The 22,628-nt window shown below is 42.4% G+C and overlaps 1 protein-coding gene and 1 pseudogene across 1 annotated transcript in view; both read left to right on the top strand.

Annotated features, from left to right (window-relative positions):
- The first annotated feature begins 1,414 nt into the window (after positions 1-1,414).
- On the top strand, positions 1,415-1,507 carry LOC115467403 (annotated as a pseudogene).
- A 1,102-nt stretch (positions 1,508-2,609) lies between these two features.
- Positions 2,610-22,628, top strand: part of TMEM30A (transmembrane protein 30A) — a 41,867-nt gene continuing 21,848 nt past the window's right edge. The window contains exon 1 of the mRNA XM_030199048.1: positions 2,610-3,027. Coding sequence (XP_030054908.1) covers positions 2,791-3,027 — 237 coding nt within the window. The 5' untranslated portion in view covers positions 2,610-2,790. The remainder of the gene's footprint in view (positions 3,028-22,628) is intronic.

The following is a 22,628-nucleotide window of genomic DNA, read 5'->3' as shown; positions in this document are numbered from 1 at the left end:
GTGAAGTCAAGGGGTTGTTCGGCTGTCCTTCGTAGGGCCGGTGTCCACCTTTGACCTCAGCTCTCCATCTGGACCCAAGGGCTCACAAGATTCAGTACAAGACAGGAAGGGAGAGAGATGACGGGTCAAGGGGATGAAGTGGAAGACAAATTTTTAACTCACAGTGGAAAAGCCAAAAGCTGGAAGGAGAGAAGCTGGATAGGTGGGATCGCAGAGGAGAGGGAGAAAGGGGAAATACAGAAACAGATGTGAGATGCTGTATGGGGATAGCATATGAACACAGAGGGGCAATGCCTGATGGGGGGGGGGGGGGGAATTGGGAATAGAGAGGCTATGCTGGACACTGAGAGGGAGGGTTATATGGACACAGGGGAGAGATACTAGACAGGGGAGATTAGGAACTTAGAAGGGAGGTACTGGATATGGGAGGGCATAGGGACACAAGGGATGATGCTGGACACAGGGGTAGGGGATAAGAGGGTGATGGATGCAGGAATTTGAACATGGTGGAGATACTGGACAAGGAACCATAGGGACACAGAGATGGGGGATGGATGGTGAACATGGAGAGAGAGAAGACATGACAAATAGACAGGAGACCATGGTAAGTTAAGACAGAGGAAAGAAGAAACCAGAGACTAGGACCAAGCTGATTTGAAAAATAAAATAGCCAGAAAACAAAAGGTAGAAAAATAATTTTATTTTCTATTTTGTGATTAGAATATGTCAGATTTGGAAAGTACATCTTGCCAGAGCTGGTGTAAGACATGGCTGGAACCCAGGCCATAAATCTGGGAGGGAATCCCAAAGCCCATCACCAGGCTGCATTGCCTTCAGCTTCCATCATGCCTGTGGTTCTCTCTGGCCAGGGGATCAAGAATAATTGCTCCAGTTGCCCTCTTCTAACACCATCCTTGGCATGTACTATCTTTATATTTGCACAGGAGGAAATCCATTTCTTTCTGTTTCTCTGGTATTGTATTGCATGCGAAGTCTGTCTTCCTGGGGTTTTGGTTATGTTTATAATTTGTAGTCAATTATTCTATATTTGGCATTTTTGTTCCATGTGTGTGATTAAGGTATTCTGTTCGCATGAATTTTCTGTGTAGCCTTTTGCAGTAATTTTGGTTTGTTCAGCTTTCCCAATAGATGTATTTATATTTTAGGGCCCCTCTGTTTTATGTCAGGGAATGCCTTTTTCATAGGTAGGATCCTTGTTTTGGAAGTTAATGCTGGCATCGCAGATTTGCTCTAGGTTATGAGTGACATTTTGTTTTAAAGATTGTTTTATTTACTATACGGTAGCTGTTGAGATTACGTTGAGTTTTATGGGGAAATGTCCTAATTCTGCTCTGCACCCATTGGGGGAAGGTCAGGGGGTTATGTGGATGCAGAATTTATTTGCCTTTAACACTAGGCTATACTTTCTAGGATCATTTCTATAGCATGTAACTGGAGAGATATGTTGAAAAGTGTTTGGTCTTGCTATACAGGCTAAGTATGTGTGTTATGGGACGGAGGCTCAATGGAGGCTGAAGAGTGAAATCTCTTGTACTTCTTCCTAGCCCTCAATGTGGCCTGCAGTCACTGAAGCCTGCACTGCTACCCTCATTGAAGTAATTGGGAGTGGGGTAGAGGTGGAGTATGGGGTGGGGCATCAGGTGGCAAGTTTTTCAATTTCAAAAAGTTGGCAACCCTGGTGGTGCCCACCCATCTGACCAGTGTTGCCAGGGCTGCGGGTTCCTTTCTGCGGTTTTTTTCTCTGCGGCCGCGGGTTGGCTGGTTTTCACACGGCCGCAGCCAGTAGAAGCCCCACGGAGGTGGGCTTAATGATGTCATTTGTATGCAAAAGGCCTCATTAATATTTATTAATGATGTCATTCACATGCAAATTGACTTTGTGCGGTTTGGGGCTGGCTTTGGGCGTGAAAAATTTTCTCCATCTGGCAAAACTGCATCTGACCTGTTGGCCCACCCAAAAATTGCCTTCTGGCTACGCTGCAGTTTTAAAGGCTCCCAGGTTTCAACCTAATTCATGTTTGATGTGGGATATAAATGTCATAAATAAGTAAATAAATCGAAACTCTAAATGTTTGAAGAGATGATTTTCATAACATGATGTTTCTTTTAGTGGTGCTTTCCCAGCAGAAAAAAAAAATCTCTGCACCAATATAACACATGCTAGAGTCCCCCTCCTCCAAATGACACACTGATTACGATTTATAAACAAATTACTACTCTACCTATAAAAAGCTATTCTGTTATTATACTTCCTCTGTGTACATCCGTATGCTGCCCAATCTGGCACGTTAGAAGTGAGATTAAATAATAAATGCTATCAACAAGAACGACAACATGGATGCAGAAGCTCATAGGTTTGTTTGCTCAAGTGTACGCGTCGCGAACGACCGCTGGGAAAACAGCCAGGAACTAACCTAAGTGGCTTCAACGTTTTGACGTCATGCTGCCTCATAATCTCAATCTAACCTGCTGTCTTTTGTGCTGCTTTCTCCAAGCTCTTTGCTGACACTAGCAAGTGCTGCGCAGGCGCAGTATAGCGGAGCAGACGGGGAATGAAGGCGAAGCCCTGTCTCTGACGATGCCGTGATATCACTTCCGCCTGCGCGGAATAGGGACGCTCCATAATTCCGGTTGTGTTTCCGGTGTCGGTTGTTGTTACTTTGTATGAGGAGAGAGAAAGGTTTGCTGTGATCGCTGCTGGTGTATTAAGGGGTAGCGGGGCTCGTCGCGGCCGCTCCGCCGAGGAAGGAAGGGCGGACGGAGAGCGCCATGGCGATGAATTACAACGGGAAGGAGGAGGACGGGCATCCCTCAGGCACCGGGCCTGGGGCTCCAGCCAAGAGCCGCAAACCCGACAACACCGCTTTTAAGCAGCAGCGCCTGCCCGCCTGGCAGCCCATCCTCACCGCTGGCACCGTGCTGCCCGCCTTCTTCGTGATCGGCCTCATTTTCATCCCCATCGGCATCGGCATCTTTGTCACCTCCAACAACATCGTGGAGTTCGAGGTGAGTTCAGGCTGGGTCGGGGGTGTTTGGTTCCTTGAGGAAGGGGCCCTGTAGTTCAGGATGGCTCCGAGTAATCATGGGTTGAGGCGGTGAAACAGAGTTTGGGGAATGGTGGAAATGACTGCGCTTCATTCCATACTTCATGGGTCACAAATGCAAGTAGAGTTCGTACGAAACCAGTTCAATTTTTTCCTGATTGTTTTCTCTTTTAGATTTATAGCTCCACAAAAACAGCAGTGAGCATGAGCAAATAGTTACAAAAAAAGTGTAACATGCTTTCTGTGGTCACCTGCAGCTATCAGTTTGCAAGGTCTGCTGGTGGGGGCGGGGCGGTGTCTGATCAAAACGGGGGTTAGAGATATGACCAGCTAGGTGTTTCGAGCTGCTTGGCTTGCTCTTCCTGTTTGGTAAGTGTTGAAGGTGGTGTTATGTTAAGAGCATTAATCTGACTGGTTGATCAGAAGCTGAATCATCACCGTTTTCCGCCTGCTGACTCGGATGATTTTTGAAATTGACTTTTTTTCTACCTACTACTACTACTTAGCATTTCTATAGCGCTGCCCGGGTTACGCAGCGCTGTACAAGTTTAAACATGGGGAAGGACAGTCCCAGCTCAAGAGAGCTTACAATCTGATTTCGGAGAATAAATGAGCCGCTCCCTCTTGTAGTTTGACTGTTTTCATAGGACCTTGACTGCGTTATGTACATTTCATCTTTAGGACTGTTTCTGTGCTGGCTCAATATCGCTTCCTTCCTTTTCTTGTCGTTGTCCCCCCCCCCCCCCTTTTTTTTTTTTTTTTAAGCTGTTAACGGATCACAGGGACCTTGACTCGCGTTAAGGCAGGCAGGCAGCCAGTTTGTTTAGATTTTCTTTTCACAGTTTATATATAATGGTATCACTTTCTATTGTTAATAGCTTCAAGGCAGTGAAACGTGAATTGCCAAACTTTTTTGTGTCCGCTTTTCTGTATTCCGATAAGTAAACATTCATGATGTTTTGTTTAGCTATTTTTATACTTGTTGTCCCATTTTATTTTTAATGTGTTCCATGTACTTTGTTATCTCAAGGGGCACACTTAAAAATAAATGAGCTGACATAGAAAAGCACTAATAACACTAATGCCATCAATGGCAGTACCATCTGTATAAGTGCTTTTAAATTTTTTATTTTTTAAATTGCTGGCGCATAAAGTTTTACCGAGGCACACATCTCAGAGAATGCAAAAAATATATAGAGAAAACTCTTCACAACACAAAGGTGAATTGGAAGGAAAAAGCCTCAAAGAGCTCCAGGAACACAGTTCTATAGAGCTGAATCATACCACAAGCTCTGAGCTGAAATCAGCTTATGAGGCAAGGCTCTTCATCATTGGCAAACAACCTTCCAAAAATCACCTCCATGTTTTACAAACATGTCTATTGAAATTGTGTGAACCAGTTTCTGTTTCTTTTGTGTAGTGCACTTATCTTATCAGATATCCATGGATAATCTCAAGCCCTATTTCTCAGATCAGAGATCCCCGAACCAAGGATGGTCAGCGTTTTGCTCTGCTGAGTCAGGGTCCGAAAAAAACAAAAAGTAGGCTAAACACTAAATTGCTGTATACATAGGCACTCGGTACTGTTCATTGTAACTCGCTTCTCTTAACAGGGCCAGAATACTTAGCTGCTGGAAAAAGGCTCTCACAGTACCTGCAAAAATGGATGCTATACATTTTTTGCTATCCTTTTGTGTTTTGCTTGCTATATATAAATGACATCAGGTGCTTGGAAATTCTGCAATCAGTGGCTCCATAAAACACTTTGAGTACCTGTTAATAAAGAAAACAGGAGTCCAGAAAAATCAAAAGAAATGATACCATTCCACATGAAAATTTAAACCTACAGGTTCAAAAGAATTTAAATGAAAAATCCATTTCTGCTCGTTTTTGAAGTAAAATCTTACACCGGTCCCCATCTCTACATGATGACGCGACCCATCTACAGGTCATGGAAAATGTGGAAACTGCAGTTTCTGTGACATTATGCTTGAAACCATTGAATGTAGGCATCCACTGACTGGCAAACAATATAAATTGAAAACTAAAACCTCTTGTATGTCTGAGTTTGTTGTGTACTGTCTAATATGCCCCATGACAAACTTTATGTTGGACAGACCACTTGTAAGTTGTCCATCAGGCTGACTAAGCAAAAATGCTCTATTCAAACTCAGTGGGGCTTCCGTTGGCAGTTCACTGTGTGAAATATGGATACTCTTACTGAACTACGATGGTTGTATTTCAGTTGATAGCACCATTACATAGCGATGGGGACCAACATAAGATTTTACTTCAAAATGAGCAGAAATAGATTTTTCATTTAAATCCTTTTGTACCTGTAGGTTTGAATTCTCATGTTGAATGTTGTCATTTCTTTTGATTTTTCTTGACTCCTGTTTTTCTTTATTAACTGGTATTCAAAGTGTTTTGTGGTGCAACTGATTGCAGAATTTCCAAGCGTCTGATGTTGTCATTTATATATAGTGGCCATTTTTGCTGATACTGTGAGAGCCTTTTTCCAGTAGCTAAGTTTTCTGGCGCTGTCAAGAGAAGTGAATTATAATGAATAGTACAGTGTCTACTGTATGCAGCGATTTAGTATTTAGCCTACTGTTTTGTGTTTTCTTGCAGCCCTTGTATTTTCAGACCCTGACGCAGCAGACCAAAACGCTGACCATCACTGGTCCGGGGAGCTCTGATCTGGGAAAGAGGGCTCGCTTATCAAAGGATGTTTTGTTAAGTGCACTACACTTAAGTCATACTTAGTGCAAACCAGTCTGTTTCATTATCTTGAAAGGATTGTTTTGCACTATTTCAATGTCCAGTTTGTAAAACAAAGTGGTTTTTGGAATGTTTTTTGACAATTTTGAAGAGCCATGTCCCATAAGGTTGGTTCGCCCCCTCTCCCTTTCTGAGCTTGTGGCATGACAGCTCTATATAGGACCGTGTTCCTGGAGCTGTTTGAGGCTCTTTCCTTCCAATTCACCTTGAATTGTTTTGTGAAGAGTTTTCTCTATATATTTTTTGCTTTCTCTGAGATGCGTGCTTCTGTGTAGTGTGTAGACAGTATTGCAGACATTGATTATTATTATTGATTTTGTCTACATCCCACCTTTTATGTAGTAGTATGCATAATGATGGCCATAGAAAACAGCCACATCGATGTGCCTGAAAGAGAGACATGGTTTAGAGCCAGGTCAGCAAAAAAAGAAAAATCTGTACATTTAGCAACAAAACCAGTGGCTGAAAGTGTAACTACTCCTGCTACTTAACTGTTAGCACATTGATGCGACAGGTTATTTAAAATTATATATGGGTTTTCAAAGTTTGCATTTTAGAAATAATTCAGCATCATTAACCATGTATAATTTAAAATGTATTTTTATATGTTTCAAGCTGGCAGGCATGCAGCTAACTATTGATGATCCTTTCCGTTAAATAAATGCGTGAAGCTCAGTTTGCTGAGGGCACCGAGGTAGAAAAGGAGATCCTGAAAGGAGTGGAGCAAGATGGAGGTGCATTAGAAGTGCTTCTGAACTGCTAGTGTTTCCTTTTGTGAGTTCTTTTCTATAATAGTTAAGAGGAAAAGGAACATACGGGTGAATTCCTTGGAGGGGCCAGTGCTCAAAAATCCCTGTTAAAAGCCATGTGTGTTTAGATCCATGGTAGATTTAACAATTTTAAACTAGTGAGCGATGCTCAAAGGAAATTGTATGCAAATGAGATTCAAGTAAATTCAGCAAGCATCTTGGTAGGGAAAGCACATACGCAGAACAGTGTCTTGGTAAGTGTCCATGTTTTGTGCAAGCTCAGGAATCCTGCTGCTATACTCGCTCCTTTCCCCTGCAGTACTTGCTGTTCCACCGTCTCCCTGTCTCTGTTCCCCTGCAGTGCCCTGATGCTGGCTCCACGGTCCTGCAGCTTACTTAAAAACATGACGGCAGATAAGGGCCAAATGAACCATCCAGTCTGCCCATCCTCAGTAACCACTAACTCCTCCTTTTCCTAAGGGATCCCGCGCTTTTTATTCTGACAGTCTTTGTCACCACTACCTCCACTGGAAGGCCATTCCATTCATCCACCACCTTTTCCGTGAAAGAGTATTTTCTTAGATTCCTCCTAAGCCTATATCCTTTTAACTTCATCCTATGCCCTCTCATTCCAGTGTTTTCCTTCATTTGAAAAAGGCTCTCCTCCTGTACATTAACACCGCTGAGGTATTTAAACGTCTCTGTCATATCCCTTCTCTCTGTCCTTATATGTTTTATGACCGAGACCACTTATTTTGTAGCTGCCCTCTGGACCGATTCCATCCTGTTTATATTTTTCTGTAGGTCCGGTTTCCAGAATTGCACGTAGTACTCCAAACGGGGCCTCACCAGAGATTTATATGAGGGCACTATCACCTCTTTTTTTTTTTTTTTTTTCTGCTGCTCATCCTTCTCCTTAAACACCGAAGCTTAGGCTTTGACCAATTACCTGTTTGGCCACTTTAAGGCCATCGGACACAATAACTTCCAAGTCTTGTTGTTCATCCGTATACAGAAGCACTTCACCCTTTATATTGTACTGTTCTCTTGGATTCTTACAACCCAAGTGCATGACTCTGCATTTCTTAGCATTAAATCTTAGTTGCCATATATTGGACCATCCTTCAAGCTTTGCTAGATCCTTCTCATGTGGGGTGTCCATCCTATTACAGAGTTTGGTATCGTCCGCAAAGAGATGAAAATTTCCCCAGCTTGCTTTTATAAAAGTATTGACAAAATTTTAAGTAAGCTCTTGTGGTCTGGGAAAATGCCCAAAATTGCTCTTACTACTCTTAAATCAACTAAAGAGAAATATGGGGTTTTAGTCCCAAATTTCCTTACTTATCATAGAGCCTTCATATTACAGCAAGCCTCCAAGTGGTTAGTGAGTGATCTGGTTTATTCCCCTTCGTGGTTACAAATTGAAAAAAGTAAATGGTATCCCCTAGATCTTAGCTCACACTTGTGGACAAATTAAAACAAGATCCCTTGATTTCTTCTGCATTTTCATCTTTACTAAAACTAGATAATCTTTTGGTCATTCCATCTGATACTTCATTGAAGTCATCCTTATGGTATAACCCTAATATTCGCATAAATAACCATCCTCTCCAGTGGAAAGAATGGTTTCACAGTAACATTTGGTCTGTTGAAAATGTTTTTTCAAATAACAAATTGAAACCATTCTCAGCACTTCAAACTCAGTTCAGCGTGCACTCTACCCAATATTTCTGTTGGATTCAGTTGATGCATTGTTTTGACTCCATCCAGACTTATTTATCATCCTTACGACTGGCTGCCCCTTCTCTCTTTGATTTTGTCTCTTCAGTCACATCAAAAGGTCGTGTTGTCTCCAAGTTATACAAGTTTATGATTACTTCACTTTACAGTGGTAAATCTAGTCTACGAGCTATATGGGAATCTGAGCTGATATACCACTTGACAGATCAGTAGTGGAGTTTGTTCTGGTCCAAAATCAGTAGACCTATATATCATCTACAAATTATTTGCAATCTGTCTTCTTTCTTCATCACAGGTCGTTATGGATTCCTCATAAGATGAAAACTGCTGGTCTCTTGGACAACAACTTGTGCTGGTCTTGTAAATCAGCTATAGGAACCTTCAATCATATTCTTTTTGATCTAAAACTTTCAAATATTTAGTGTGTGATTTCTGATATTTTTCATTTATCTGAAACGCTTTCAATCAGTAAAATCATATTTGGTTCGCTTGTTATTGAAAAGGTTTTAGATAAATATTCCTCCAAATTGTATGATACGCTAATTGCTATAGGTCTAAAAATGGTTTTGGCAAATTGGAAGGATAATTCCTTTCTTAACTCTCACTTTTGGTGGCATTCTGGTTTACAGATTCACAAATTTGATTTATCTTTAGCCATCAAAGTTAGAAATTCCTTATATTTTGACAGTGTGGTTGCCTTTTAAAACTTATCTTTCTTTAAACAAGAGCTCTCCATAATATTTGATTGTAATTTTTTGTACCTATCCTTATGGTCCTTTCTAATTTTAATTATTAATTTATCAATTCCCATGTAAATTGCAGGTTCTGTTTTGAATTTATTTATTATATGCTTTCCCCTAATCCCCCCTCCTTTACCTTCCTACTTTTCCCTCCTCTATTACATATATATTGGTATTCTTTGATTTGACTATTCGATTATTGCTTGTACTTTGCATTTCTCTTCCCTGTATCATTATAAAATTAATAAAAATTTCAAGAATGGTATCATCCACAAAGAGACAAACCTTCCCTTAGGATGTCCTTCCTCCCCTGATGATTTTGCTTGGGAATCTCCTCCTTGCTGAATGCCCCTCCCAGCTGACATCATAGGGGCTTCCCCAGCCAATTAACTGTCTGCTTGTTTCTCTGCCTCTTTAAGCTGTTCTCTGCTCTTGGGCAAGTTTTAGGTAAGTATTGCCACACTGGGACAGACCAAAGGTCCATCAAGCCCAGCATCCTGTTTCCAATAGTGGCCAATCCAGGTCACAAATACCTGGCAAGATCCCAAAAAAGTTCAATACATTTTATGCTGCTTTTCCCAGAAATAAGCAGTGGATTTTCCCCATGTCATTTTAATAATGGTCTATGGACTTTTCCTTTAGGAAGCCAGCCAAGCCTTTTTTAAACCCCGCTAAGCTAACCGCCTTTACCACATTCTCTGGCAGTGAATTCCAGAGTTTAATTACACGTTGAGTGAAGAAAACTTTTCTCCAATTTGTTTTAAATTTACTACTTTGTAGCTTCATTGCATGCTCCCTAGTCCTGAAAAATGCAAGCAGAGTGCTACTCACAGAAGTTGCCCTCGCACAATGACAGCTCCAGACCTGCCAGAAAATTTTGCATATTAAAGGTAGGTGCTCCTTTCTGTGCATCATGCGAAATGCTCATTTTAATACCAATTAACTCATTGTAATACATTTGAATTGGATTATCGCTTGCAGCTATGGTAAATGGTTAAACTCACGCAGAACCCCCTTGGTCATTAGTTACTAAATAACCTTTGGTTTAGATTGGCTCCAAGCAGTCTAAAGCAAACGTTGCAAGCACAGTAAGCTTTGTGCATTGGACCCTCAATGCCTGTCTTTGAGGGCTGATTTGGTTTCTTTTGCTGTTTGGGTTGCTGGAACCTCAGCACCCATCGGGATGGAGCTTGCTGGAAGGTCTCCCAGTAGAAGGAGCACCTGCATTTGAGACCACCTTGAGTCCCAAGGTCTGCTAGGGTTGCAGCTGCAGGAGAAGCATGGTTTCATGTGTAGGTTGATGATGTCCTCCATTCCATTATTGCCATGGTTGTTGCTGGAAGTACGGGGAGCGCAGTGTGTACTTTGCCATTGTTGAGTGAATTAGCTCCACTCAAGTTAGATATGGGGGAAGCCATTGCTTGACCCGGGATCGGTAGCATGAAATGTTGCTACTATTTGGGTTTCTGCCAGGTGCTTGTGACCTGTATTGGCCACTGTTGGAAGCAGGATACTGGGGTAGATGAACCATTGGTCTGATTCAGTATGTCTGTTCTTGTGTAACTTCTAACAACTCCAATTTCTGTTTTTGTGATGTGCCAGGAAATAGAAATCTCTGTGTAAAATTAGACAGGATACTTTGGAAGGAAAGGTGCCTGCGATGAACCTATGTATAATATCGTAGTTCATAAAAAGATGAGACTATGGTTAATGAGAATCCTTTATTTTCTTAATTTTCATAAGTCTGAGAGAATATTTCCTAAAGGGATGTTTAAGAACTATCTTGTTGACATTTGTAAAATTCTTGCAGTCCCTCTTATCTATTGTGCCTGTTTTTAACCATTAAGGAAGAAAGAGAGGGTCTTTTTTTCAAGAGATCAGTTTGAGCTTTTGTAGACACTGTGGATTTGTCTGGGTTTTTTTTTGAGAGCTTTTATATAAATGAGTTGAACCTGCTATGCTTACTGACTTTTGTCCTGGAACCTGACAGGACTGTGTTTTAAGGCTATCCTTTTGACACAGAGATGAACTGTTTCTCAACACTAAAATAACAATATTTTCTGATGTGGCGAGAATTACTCAAAAGAGGAGGAAACAAAGAGGCATATTTTCAAAGCACTTTGGGAGGCTAAGTTCCATAGGTTTCTATGGAACTTTGGGAGGCTAAGTGAGCCTCAAATTCTCCTTATGCAGCCAAGGGTTTATAGCAGCATGCTAGAGCCATCTAATAGCTGCTCCAGAGATGATTTATGTCTTTTAGTTCAGTTATCAGCTATAGCAGGCATTTCCACCAGTCTCTCCCTTTCATCACCCTCATCCTTGCCGTTTCTCTCATCCCCCATCCTCTGTCCTTCCTCATTCTTCTATCCATCTCACCTTGTCCATCTCAGTCTCCTCTTAACCGCCATTTTCACTCCTCCTGTTTCAAGTTTTTTGTCCTTATATCTTTTGTCCTATCCTTCCTAGTTCGTTTCCCCTCACCCTACTGGCCAGGTTGGCAGGTTCCAGAGGAAGCAGGGCTTGCTTCTCTCTCTTATCTCCTATCTGCTTGTGATTTTTTTGTTTGTTTTCCCCCATTTTTTCCAGGTTTTCTTCTTTTTCCCCAGTTTCACTCACTTTTTATGATTCAGATTTAAAAAAAAAAAAAACTTTTCTCTTCTTTCCTGCTCCTCTACCTTTTTCTGTTCCTTTTTTTCTCTCCTTCATTTTTTTTTTCTTTTGTATTTTTTCTGCCCTAATCAGAGGCAACTTGACCCAAAGCACCAAACCAGGGGATATTTCCATACTGGCTCATCAGCTTACCGTGCCTTGTCTTACCACTTGGCCATACTGCACCTTGAGGGTCCTTATGGCCAAGTAACATATATGAAAGTGCAGGATCTCTGAGCTGCCATGTGTCCATTCCCTCTTTTGGCATCGACTTCCTGCATTAACATGTTTGCTTTTACTTTCTTCCCTTTTTTAAAAATTAAGATTCTTAATTATTGAATCCTTGCTAAAATTGTTGACTTTTGGGCTAATTTTTGAAAGAGAAAAAAAAGTCCAAAATATGGCATAAAAGGCACGTGTACGTCTTTTTTGGAGAAAAAAATGTACTAACACGTCAGTACGTCCGGATGTAATCATTTCCAGAGGGGACTTGGCATGGGCGGTCTTACGGAATGGACGTCTCCAGCCCATAACGGATAGCAAAATGGTTCCTTACTGGTGGGAAAAACATGTACAGAATTAGACCTATTTTAAAAAGCATTTAGAGTAAGAGCTAGCTTGTCTTTTGATCCATTTGAGATTTTTGTGGAGTTGGAGAGTGGAAAGATAGGAGTGTTGGTTATTCAGAAAGAGAGTTGTTGAGTGCTGTCTTACTGTTTGTCTGTTTGTCCCCCCACTCTTAGTCATGTTCTGGTTAATTTTCTTTCCTTGCCTCCTCTGTGCCTCACCTTCCCAGGGCCTTGCTCATACCTGAAATCCACACCCATCCCTTCCGCTGTATCTCTCTCCCTTCCTCTCCCCCCTTACCTGCTTGTTCTCTGTCTTTGTGTTCCTCTGTTTGTCCAGTACCAGTTTGTCCCTGTGCTTTGTGCTGCTTCTTTGTGAGGACGGTTTGTTGGTGGGTGGAGAATGAGTGCCTTGTGTCCCATCTGTTCAGAGGATTGAGTGCTGGTGTTGAGAGGGTGAGTGATTGCTGCTGTGTCTGTGTGTCAGGACTGTTTGCTGGTAGTGTGAGTGTGTGTGCTGGGCATTGTCTGTTGGTGGAGAGACTTGCTACACTTGGCACAGTCCTTAGTTTGGAATAAGTTGGTTGCATCTGTGGTGTTTGGTAATATCTGAACTGTATGCACTGTTGGCGCACAGTTTAATGGAGGTGTTAGAAGGTTTGGAAGAAAGACACTGCAGATGATAACCCCCATCCCTGTGTATTCAGGGCTCGCTCCAGTTTCCTGGAGCTCAAATGAAGCCTAATGCCTCAAACTGATTTGATAGGGCTACCATCCAGCATCTGTATGACCAAATCCAACGCCTCCTACACTGCAGGAGATGCCCCCGTCCCCATTTATTCAGGGCCCTCTCCAGTTTCCTGGAGCTCAAATGAAGTCTAATGCCTCACCAAGTACGGATTTGATAGGTGGTCTGGCCTAGGACGCTGGTTGTGTACCAATGGCTGCTGTTTAGGTGCACAGATCTTGCCTTAGCTGGTGCCAGATATTCTTGTGTGCCTGCTGGAACTCTTTCCTCATTTGCTGCTTCCAGTGACTGGCAGATTTCCGCCATCATGAGGTGCTGCAGTTTATTGGCAGTCTCCTGTGCCCGGACCCCACGAAGTATGATGTCTAATTTCCTCCTGGGGTACTCCGCCAGCCAAGAATCATGTGGCCAGTCTTGTGACCTGCCTCCGGTGGTGGTGAATACCCTCTGTGTGGGTGGCCTCATCCAAGGGCTCTTCTGCTTGTTCCCCTTCAGATGTTTCTTGGGCCACCTGTTCCCCAAATAGTGGCCTACTGAGCTTCTGTAGCTCCTTCTTTAGGCGGCAGTGTTGCCGTTGCTGCCTCCTTTCCTTCATGTTGCTGGATGGGCTGCTGGCCACTGGGTCCTGCCTTGGCCTCTGAATCACTGTCTTCGCCTGAATATCAAAAGTGCAGGAAATGTGTTTGTTTCAAAACCTCACCTGGCACTGTGCTGCACCCTTCTTTTACAGCTCCCTCCATGGACACCTTCAGCATACAGATGATGTTGAGGAAAGCCATTTATAATTAACAAAGTATGTGTGTGTGTCTGGCATAGATACTGAGAGCAGCCATTTAAAAAAAAAAAAAAAAAGAGCACCATCTTCATGTGTAAATGTAAAATTTCATAAAACTAAATGTCCTGGAAAATCTTAATTTTAAGGGTCTTCTTGGGAGGGGGGGGGGGGGGGATCTTTTCTTTATTTTTTTTTTTGTAAAACTGAGTATTTTAACATGAGAGAGGGTCCCTCAATGGTGCAGACCCCTAGTCCAAACAAGCTCTTATGAGATCTCTCCATACAGTTTTATTACCCTTGCTCAACATTACCCCTATTCCATCCTTTTAGTCATCTTGATGTAGTAGCCTCATGGCTCTATTCCAGAGGTTCTCAACTACTGTGTCCCAAAGAGGTGAGTACTGTGTCACAAAAAATTTGGTGTACACAGCAAGCCTGTGTTTCCTTTTTAACCACCAGTGTCTGCAAGCTGGGAAGACCAGCAGTCTTGAGTCAGGTTCTTGAAATCCCTGTAACTTGTCCCTGTTTCTGCTTCTCACTACCCCCAATAATAACTTCTGTTTCCAACCCCAAATGAAAATGTTGCAGGTCTGCTGTCCATAGATTCTGTTTACTATATATTTTGAGTATAATTACACATTAGGAGTCACCGACCAGGAAAGGAATCTAGGAGTCATTGTTGATGATATATTGAAACCCTCTGCTCATTGTGCGGCAGCGATTAAGAAAGCAAATAGAGTGTTGGGCATTATTAGGAAATAAATGGAAAACAAAAATGAGGATGTTATAATGCCTTTGTATCACTTCATGGTGCGAACGCACCTCAAATATTGTGTGCAATTCTGGTCACTGTATCTCAAAAAAGATATAGTGGAATTAGAAAAGGTACAGAGAAGGGCAACAAAAATGATAAAGGGGATGGGACGACTTCCCTATGAGGAAAGACTGAAGTTGCTAGGGCTCTTCAGCTTAGAGAAAAGACAGCTGAGGGGAGATATGATAGAGGTCTATAAAATAATGAGTGGAATGGAACAGGTAGACGTGAATCACTTGTTTACTCGTTCCAAAAATACTAGGAGTAGGGGGTACGCAATGAAACTAGAAAGTATGAATCTGAGAATATATTTCTTCACCCAGTGTGTAATTAAACTCTGTAATTCATTGCCAGATAATGTAGTAAAAGCAGTTTAAAAAAGATTTGGATAGCTTTCTAATAGAAAAGTCTATAAGCCATTATTAAAATGACTTGTCGAAAATCCACTGCTTATTTCTAGGATAACTGTCAAACACAAGGCTGAGCCAACACTCCGTCGAGCATAGAAAATCGCAAAATGTACAGACAAATATGAATGTAGGTTTTTAATCTACAAAAGTGGAGTAAAGTCTCATATATAAAACACGAAGAGAATTGTTTTTCTCATTCAATCACTGAATGTGTGATTCGTGTGTACAATTTAATCATTGACTTAACCTCCACCACCCTTTATTATTCACAAACGTATAATATATGTTGATCAAACTCTCAATTTAGTCGCAATCAACAACAAAATATATCTAGCACTTAGCTTAGGCAGGATGGTGCACTCAAAAACCATTTACGTTTGTGAATAATAAAGGGTGGTGGAGGTTAAGTCAATGATTAAATTGTACACACGAATCACACATTCAGTGATTGAATGAGAAAAACAATTCTCTTCGTGTTTTATATATGAGACTTTACTCCACTTTTGTAGATTAAAAACCTACATTCATATTTGTCTATTTCTAGGATAAGCAGCATAAAATGTATTGTACTGTTTGCCAGGCAATTGTGATCTGGATTGGCCACTGTTGGAAACAGAATGCTGGGCTTGATGGACCTTCGGTCTGTCTCAGCATGGCAATACTTATATACTTATGAGTAGCATATTTGCAAGTTTTTGTGTTGCCACATAGTATCTGGCAGTGAAGGGATTTTGTGTTGCTGTTAGAATTTGAATATATATTTGTTTTGTTGCATGGCAAGTGAGAAATCTGGGACTGATGTGTTGTATACAGCCTTTGGATATACAATATGCAAATTCATACTAAACTTAGTTAAAAATATGAAATATTTAGACATGCTTTGTTCTGCTGTGAATTTGTGTTTGGTGTGTCACATACATGAACGTTGTCTGTCAAGTGTGTCACAACTGAAGAAAGGTGGAGAATCGATGCTCTGTTCTAATAAGTTGCTTTCTAAATTCTTCTAAAACCGTAGTATGTTGGGTTACAGGATGATGGGATAGACCCATCAAGGTACCAACGTCTATCTGGCTCCCCCTCTGACATTTAGTTGAGAGTTATAAATATCTTGGTGTTCTGGTTGATCAACCTTTTAGCTTTGAATCGCTGACTGCTCAGCTTACGTGAAAAGTCTTCTGGTCTTCGAGTTAATTGAGATCTATTCATTGTTAGTTTTGCCAATTATGGCTTTTATTTGCTGGTATGGCCTCCAGGTTAGACTACTGTAATTTTATCTGTGCATTGCACACTGTTAATATGAATAAACATTTACAGTTTGTCTAAAATACAATTTGTATCTTGTATCTTCTGTCATGATCACTACCGGTTGCTTGTCGTCTTCCAAGTTTTTATTATAATATCTTTGTCCTCATAAAACTATTGATAAGGACAGTCTTTGGTATCTGGCAACCTTGATATGTGTCTCTCATGTTATGTTATTCCTCTGTGTTTCCATTGTCTATTCCCCCCTGTGGCTCTGACCTTACTTAATTCAGCCATGCATGGTACCCACATTATGGAACCCTCTTCACCCAGTCTTACAACTAGACCCATGTCTCATTAAGGTAAAGGCTGCATTAAAAACGGATTGCTGAGTCTGGTTTTATTAACCCTTCCTGATTCCTTTTCTTTTATTCCTTCCTTTAAATTGTAGATCTTCTTTTTTTTTCTATCTGAATTATTTTATATGTAAACCACTTTGATTTGTCTCCTCTAGAATGGCAGTATATAAGACATAAATATAAACATAAATATAACTTATAAATGCTGTTGTCCAGATTTTTTTAGAAGGAGGCACGTGTTGCCATAAGATGTCACTATAATAGTATCTTCCTCCATTAAGTCTCTCTACCAGCAGATGGAGGAAGCTAGATATAGTGAACTAGTCCAGTGGCGTTACCAGTATAAGGGCTAGTACAAAGCAGTAATAGGTGCACATTGCCAGTCACCAATTATCACCTCATCAAAACTACTGCAGCATATTTCATTAACAACAATCATAAGATGAACTTGCCAAGTCAAGTGAGCTATATACAAAGCTAGAGCAAGAGACAGCAGGCTAAGCCAAAAAGGTATCCTGTCTTCCAAGCTGGGCTCTGGACTGATCTAGCAGGACTCGAGGAAGGTAATTGTGAATGAAATTTCACATGCTAGACCAGCCCAGCCCAGTGAGGTGTATAAAAGCAGTACATTGCTAGATGAGGGAAGACAAGGCCCCCTGAATTACTGCGCCGCCAACGGCCACATCACCCGTAGCTATAACGTAAATCTTGCAGTGCTTCACGAAGGACAGCAGTGAAGACCATGTTGACTTTTTTGCAGGTGTCGTGTGGCATATGAATGAGCTTTCAGACCCCGCCCCCCCAAAAAAAACACCTTCTGATGAATAATACACACCATGTCTGACAGCTTTGATCCATTATTAATTTTATTTATTTATTTGGATTTTGCTCACACCTTTTTTTTAGTAGTAGCTCAAGGTGCGTTACATTTAGATACACTGGATATTTCTCTGTCCCAAAAGAGCTCACAATTTAAGTTTGTATTTGAGGCAGTGGAGGGTTATGTGACTTGCCCAAGATCACAAGGAGCAGCAGTGGCATTTGAACTGGCCACCTCTGGATTTCAAGACCAGTGCTGTAACCACTAGGCCACTCCTCCATTAAAAACCACATGCCCCTTATGCAGAGTCCGAAGTAAGCTCTTCATGCTGTGGAATTAGTCAATATCCTGTAAATATTCAGCTTATGAAGCTTCCGAGAAGCCTCTTGTTTGTACTATGAAAAGGCTAGGAGAACCACAACCTGATTCACATGGAACAGGGCGACTACCTTTGGACGACTTTCCTATGAAGAGAGGCTGAGAAGGCTAGGGCTTTTCAGCTTGGAGAAGAGACGGCTGAGGGGAGATATGATAGAAGTGTATAAAATAATGAGTGGAATGGATCGGGTGGATGTGAAGCGACAGTTCACGCTATCCAAAAATACTAGGACTAGAGGGCATGAGTTGAAGCTACAGTGTGGTAAATTTAAAACGAATCGGAGAAAATTTTTCTTCACCCAACGTGTAATTAGACTCTGGAATTCATTGCCGGAGAACGTGGTACGGGCGGTTAGCTTGACGGAGTTTAAAAAGGGGTTGGTTAGATTCCTAAAGGACAAGTCCATAGACCGCTATTAAATGGACTTGGAAAAATTCCGCATTTTTAGGTATAACTTGTCTGGAATGTTTTTACGTTTGGGGAGCGTGCCAGGTGCCCTTGACCTGGATTGGCCACTGTCGGTGACAGGATGCTGGGCTAGATGGACCTTTGGTCTTTCCCAGTATGGCACTACTTATGTACTTATGTAAGAACAAAGGCACCATCTGAAGAGGTAAACAAAAAAAACAGCACCACGGGCCTTTAAAAATGGAACACAGTTCTTTAATGAATGAGCGTTGACAAAAAGACCCGACACGGGCCGTGTTTCGGTGACTAGCACCTGCGTCAGGGGTCACAGTGATGACGTGGAAAACTTGGGGAATAACTCGAATATATTCCTCTACAATATATTATTCCTTACCCCACGTCTCATGTAGTAAAAGCTACAAAGCACCAAGGCACTTTCACTTTCTGTATCATCACTGTGACCCCTGACGCCACGTCATCACTGTGACCCCTGACGCAGGTGCTAGTCACCGAAACACGGCCCGTGTCGGGTCTTTTTGTCAAGGCTCATTCATTAAAGAACTGTGTTCCATTTTTAAAGGTCCGTGGTGCTGTTTTTTTTTTTGTTTGGACTTTAGTTTGTACTTTGTTCCCTCTCTTTTGTTATAACCATCTGAAGAGGTACCATCTTCTCCAGAAAAGACAGGTATGGATCCCTGGAAGATGAGGCCTGCAATTTGGACACCCTTCTGCCTGAATAAATGCTCTCTCCCACCTATTGAGCCTGCAAATAGGTGGGAAAATGTGAGGTACAAATGTAACAAATAAAGTCCTTTACAGAGTCCCTTCAAAGCAGTTTGAACAGGGCACCAGGACATGGCACCAGAAGGGGACATTAAGGACCAAGTCAAGGTTCCACTGTAGGAGAATAGGTTAGAATTAGAGAGTTGCACGGGGACAGAAATCTTACCCATCCACGCCCATCCCTGCTGGAATCTTACCTGTCCCCACTGGCATTTTACCCATCCCCGCAAAAATTTAACCCGTCACAATCCGTCCCCACCCATCCCCGCAAGACCCATTCTGCTCAGCTCTCTCAGTCTCTCTCTGTATTTGAGCCACAGCACTGCAGGCAAGGAAGGAACGGAAGCTGGAACTTGGAACACTCTGGTGCACACATGGAAAATTTGCCTCCTATTTACTGGCAATATATACTGAGAGGTGGCCACATGAATGCACCAGTAGGTCAGGTGACATCTGATGCTCGTGCCTGTGTCAGAGCTGAGGTCTGTGCATCAGCACAGGAGCAAAGTGAATTAATAGTAACATAGTAAGTGATGGCAAATAAGAACCTGTTCGGTCCATTCAGTCTGCTCAATAGTCACACTCATTATCTATTCACGATTAAATCAGTGAGTGTGATATTATATACTTGATTATGTTCTTTCTTTGGTGTTTCTGGGACATAGACCGTAGAAGTCTATCTGGCCCTATCCTTACGTTCCAACTGCTGAAGCTGCCGTCGAAGCCCACTCCAGTCTATTAGTCTTATTTGTGGGACACATACCGTAAAAGTCTGTACATCACTGTCCTCATGTTTCAGCCACTGAAGTTGCTGTCTAAGCCCTTTCCAGCCCATTCTAAACCAGATTGCCATAATTAGACAGACTATACAAGCCTGCCCGGTATCGGTCCTAGTTAATCACTGTCAGAGTCGCCGTCTAAGCGTCACTTGACACATTCACACACATGCAGCCATTTAAGTTTAGGTTTCTTATAACTTCCATTTTCTAATTAGAGATCCTCTGTGTTATCCCATGCCTTTTTGAATTCCTTCATCATTTGTGTCTCTACCCCATCCTTAATGGAAGACTTTCCCCATTTGTGCTGCTAAAGCGAGGAGGAGACAGCACTCAAAGAACTTGGTACTTGATAGTTGAGAGGCTGGCGCAGGAGTAGCTTACACTTCCATGGGAACCCCCGCAAGAATTGCTTCCATCCCCACAGGAATCCTGCAGGAACCCCGCAACCCCCATTCCCGTGCAGGTCTCTAGCCAGAATGGATACCTAATTTTGGTTCACCCTTTGTTAGAACTGTATGATATCCAACTGCAATGTTTGGGAATTCCAATGTATCTTGCCCAACACAAGGAATGGATGTCTGGCTATCCTTCAGAGGAGTCTGCCAACCAGAGGCCAGGGAACAAATACATGTAGAGACTTCTTCTCCAGCCATGGCTATACTAGAGCATTGATTCTTGCAAGCTAAAGTCATTTCTGCAGCTGAAGAACCGAATGCACTTGGAATTTTGGCAGTTGCTGTCAGGTTGAAGCATGGTGGACCCCAGTGGTCCACCTTTAGCTGAAAGGTCTAAGGAGCTTCCATACTCCCAGATTCAGTGGATTAGCTGGCATGTTCTCTGCCAGCAATGTGCAGCACCGAGAGAAAAGTCTTCAGCACCACTGCTGCACTCTAGACCCCCCCCCCCCCCCTTATTTGTTGATAAAACTTACTGTTGTGGCATTCTGATATCACCTGCACTGCCTTCTCCTTCACCAGGGGGAGAAATTTCTGCAGTGCCAAGCAAATGACCCTTGCCTCTAGGTGATTTTATGGGCCAATTGACTCTATCTGGTGCCACCATCCTTGCACCACCCAGCCCAGATAGTGAACTTACTAGACCAGGATGCCTGCGTCAGTGGTCACCACAATCCACTCGGTGAGGGAGGGGGTATCCTGAGTGATTGCCTTGAGTAAATGGCGTCGATTGTCCCACCATGTCAAAGGGAGAGAAGACATCCATCAACTGCTGGGACCGAAGAGCCCAGCATGACAGCAGTGCCTTCTGGAGTTGGCACCAAGGGCCACCTCCAGAGTTGAGCCAAGGAGTTGTAGGTAATCCTAGGCACACGGAGCCTTCTGAACACAGTTCCTGCCTCCGAGACTGCAGCTCGTGCATACACTGCACTGGCAGAAACACTTCCCCTTGTTGTTAGAGCAGACTCTTAGGTACTCAAGCTCCTGTGCAAGAGCCAACTTACTGTTGGCATAATTCACTACCCAGCACTAGCGCTCTAGTAGGCAAATCACTTCTGCCATAGCTGCCCTTGGAATGGGTTCAGGGGCTGTCACCTTGAACTGCTAGAGCCTGCCAAAATGCAGAAACACAAACACTTGTCAGGACTTCCAGATGGCAGTGTGGAAGTACTTCTCTGCCAAATCTAGGGAAGTTAAATACTCACCCGGCCTGACCTAACCTATATCTGACCACAAGATCTCCATATGGACTTGCGGAACTTAGAAGGAGCCACATTTTTGTAGGGGCCATAAAATAGATGAAGTAATGTCCACACACCTTCTCCTGAGGGGGAACCTGCTGTTATTTTCCCAGCTACCATAGGATGGCCTGAACTACAATGGGAGACTGTAAAGACATTGGAAACAGGTTGAGCGAACTCCAGGGCATAGTTCTGGTGGACCACCTCCAGAACCCACTGATCAGAGATGATGCTGGCCCACTTGTGGTGGAACTGAGAGTCTGCTACTCACATGCACCACCGAAGGGTCTGGCTGACCTCATTGGGATATCTTGCCAGGTTCCTTCATGGATGAGGCAACAATGGTCTGAACTGGTATAGCAGGACACAAGGAAAGAAAATTAACAGGTACAAATACATTTTACCATATGAGATTTGTATTCAGGATCTTTATTCTCTCTTTTGGTAAATGGCCTGTGGCTCAATCTGAGATATTGGGCTTGTGCACCTGTCTGCTTGAATTGATGATATTTTAGGACATTGATCTTTACTATTTTAAAGGTAGAAGCCACTTTGGCAGAAAAATTTCAGTGTGACAGCTAGAACCATCACTGGACAAAGCAGCCTGACACTTAATTGAAGCTGCTGGCGCAGCTGTTCAGACTTACTTGGTGTGACTTGTTTTTGTTTTTCATTTAAAAGAGTCATCTAATATCCCCCATGCTTCCATGCCCTAAATCTGTCTTTTCCCTGCAGCCCATGTCCCCCAATACAGTTTATCTTCAGTATGCCACTTTCCCCATCCCACCCAGTGTGAACTCCTACCTGCCCCACCATCTTGTCTTCTGTCTCCATCCTGCCCAAACCTGCTGTTCCCCACCCTCCACTATTTTCTAATTCCATTTTAATGCCCCTCTTATATTGTAAGGGGTTCAGCTGTTCTGTTTTTTATGTTTCCAAGTCATAGTTTTCAGTGCCTTTGAAGAAGAAACAGCAAGGATAACCAGAACAGAAGACTATTGAGACCTGATCCTTATTGAAGTTCATTTATTTTATATTCAATGAAACAGTTCCAGGAACTTGACATGGACTGTATTTCAATAATGTTGCCTGCATCTGGAATTCAGGGGTCTGATGAGATTCATA

Source organism: Microcaecilia unicolor, chromosome 3 (assembly GCF_901765095.1).
Source record: "Microcaecilia unicolor chromosome 3, aMicUni1.1, whole genome shotgun sequence".
NCBI classification, from domain to species: domain Eukaryota; kingdom Metazoa; phylum Chordata; class Amphibia; order Gymnophiona; family Siphonopidae; genus Microcaecilia; species Microcaecilia unicolor.
This window is presented reverse-complemented; position numbering and strand designations above follow the sequence as displayed.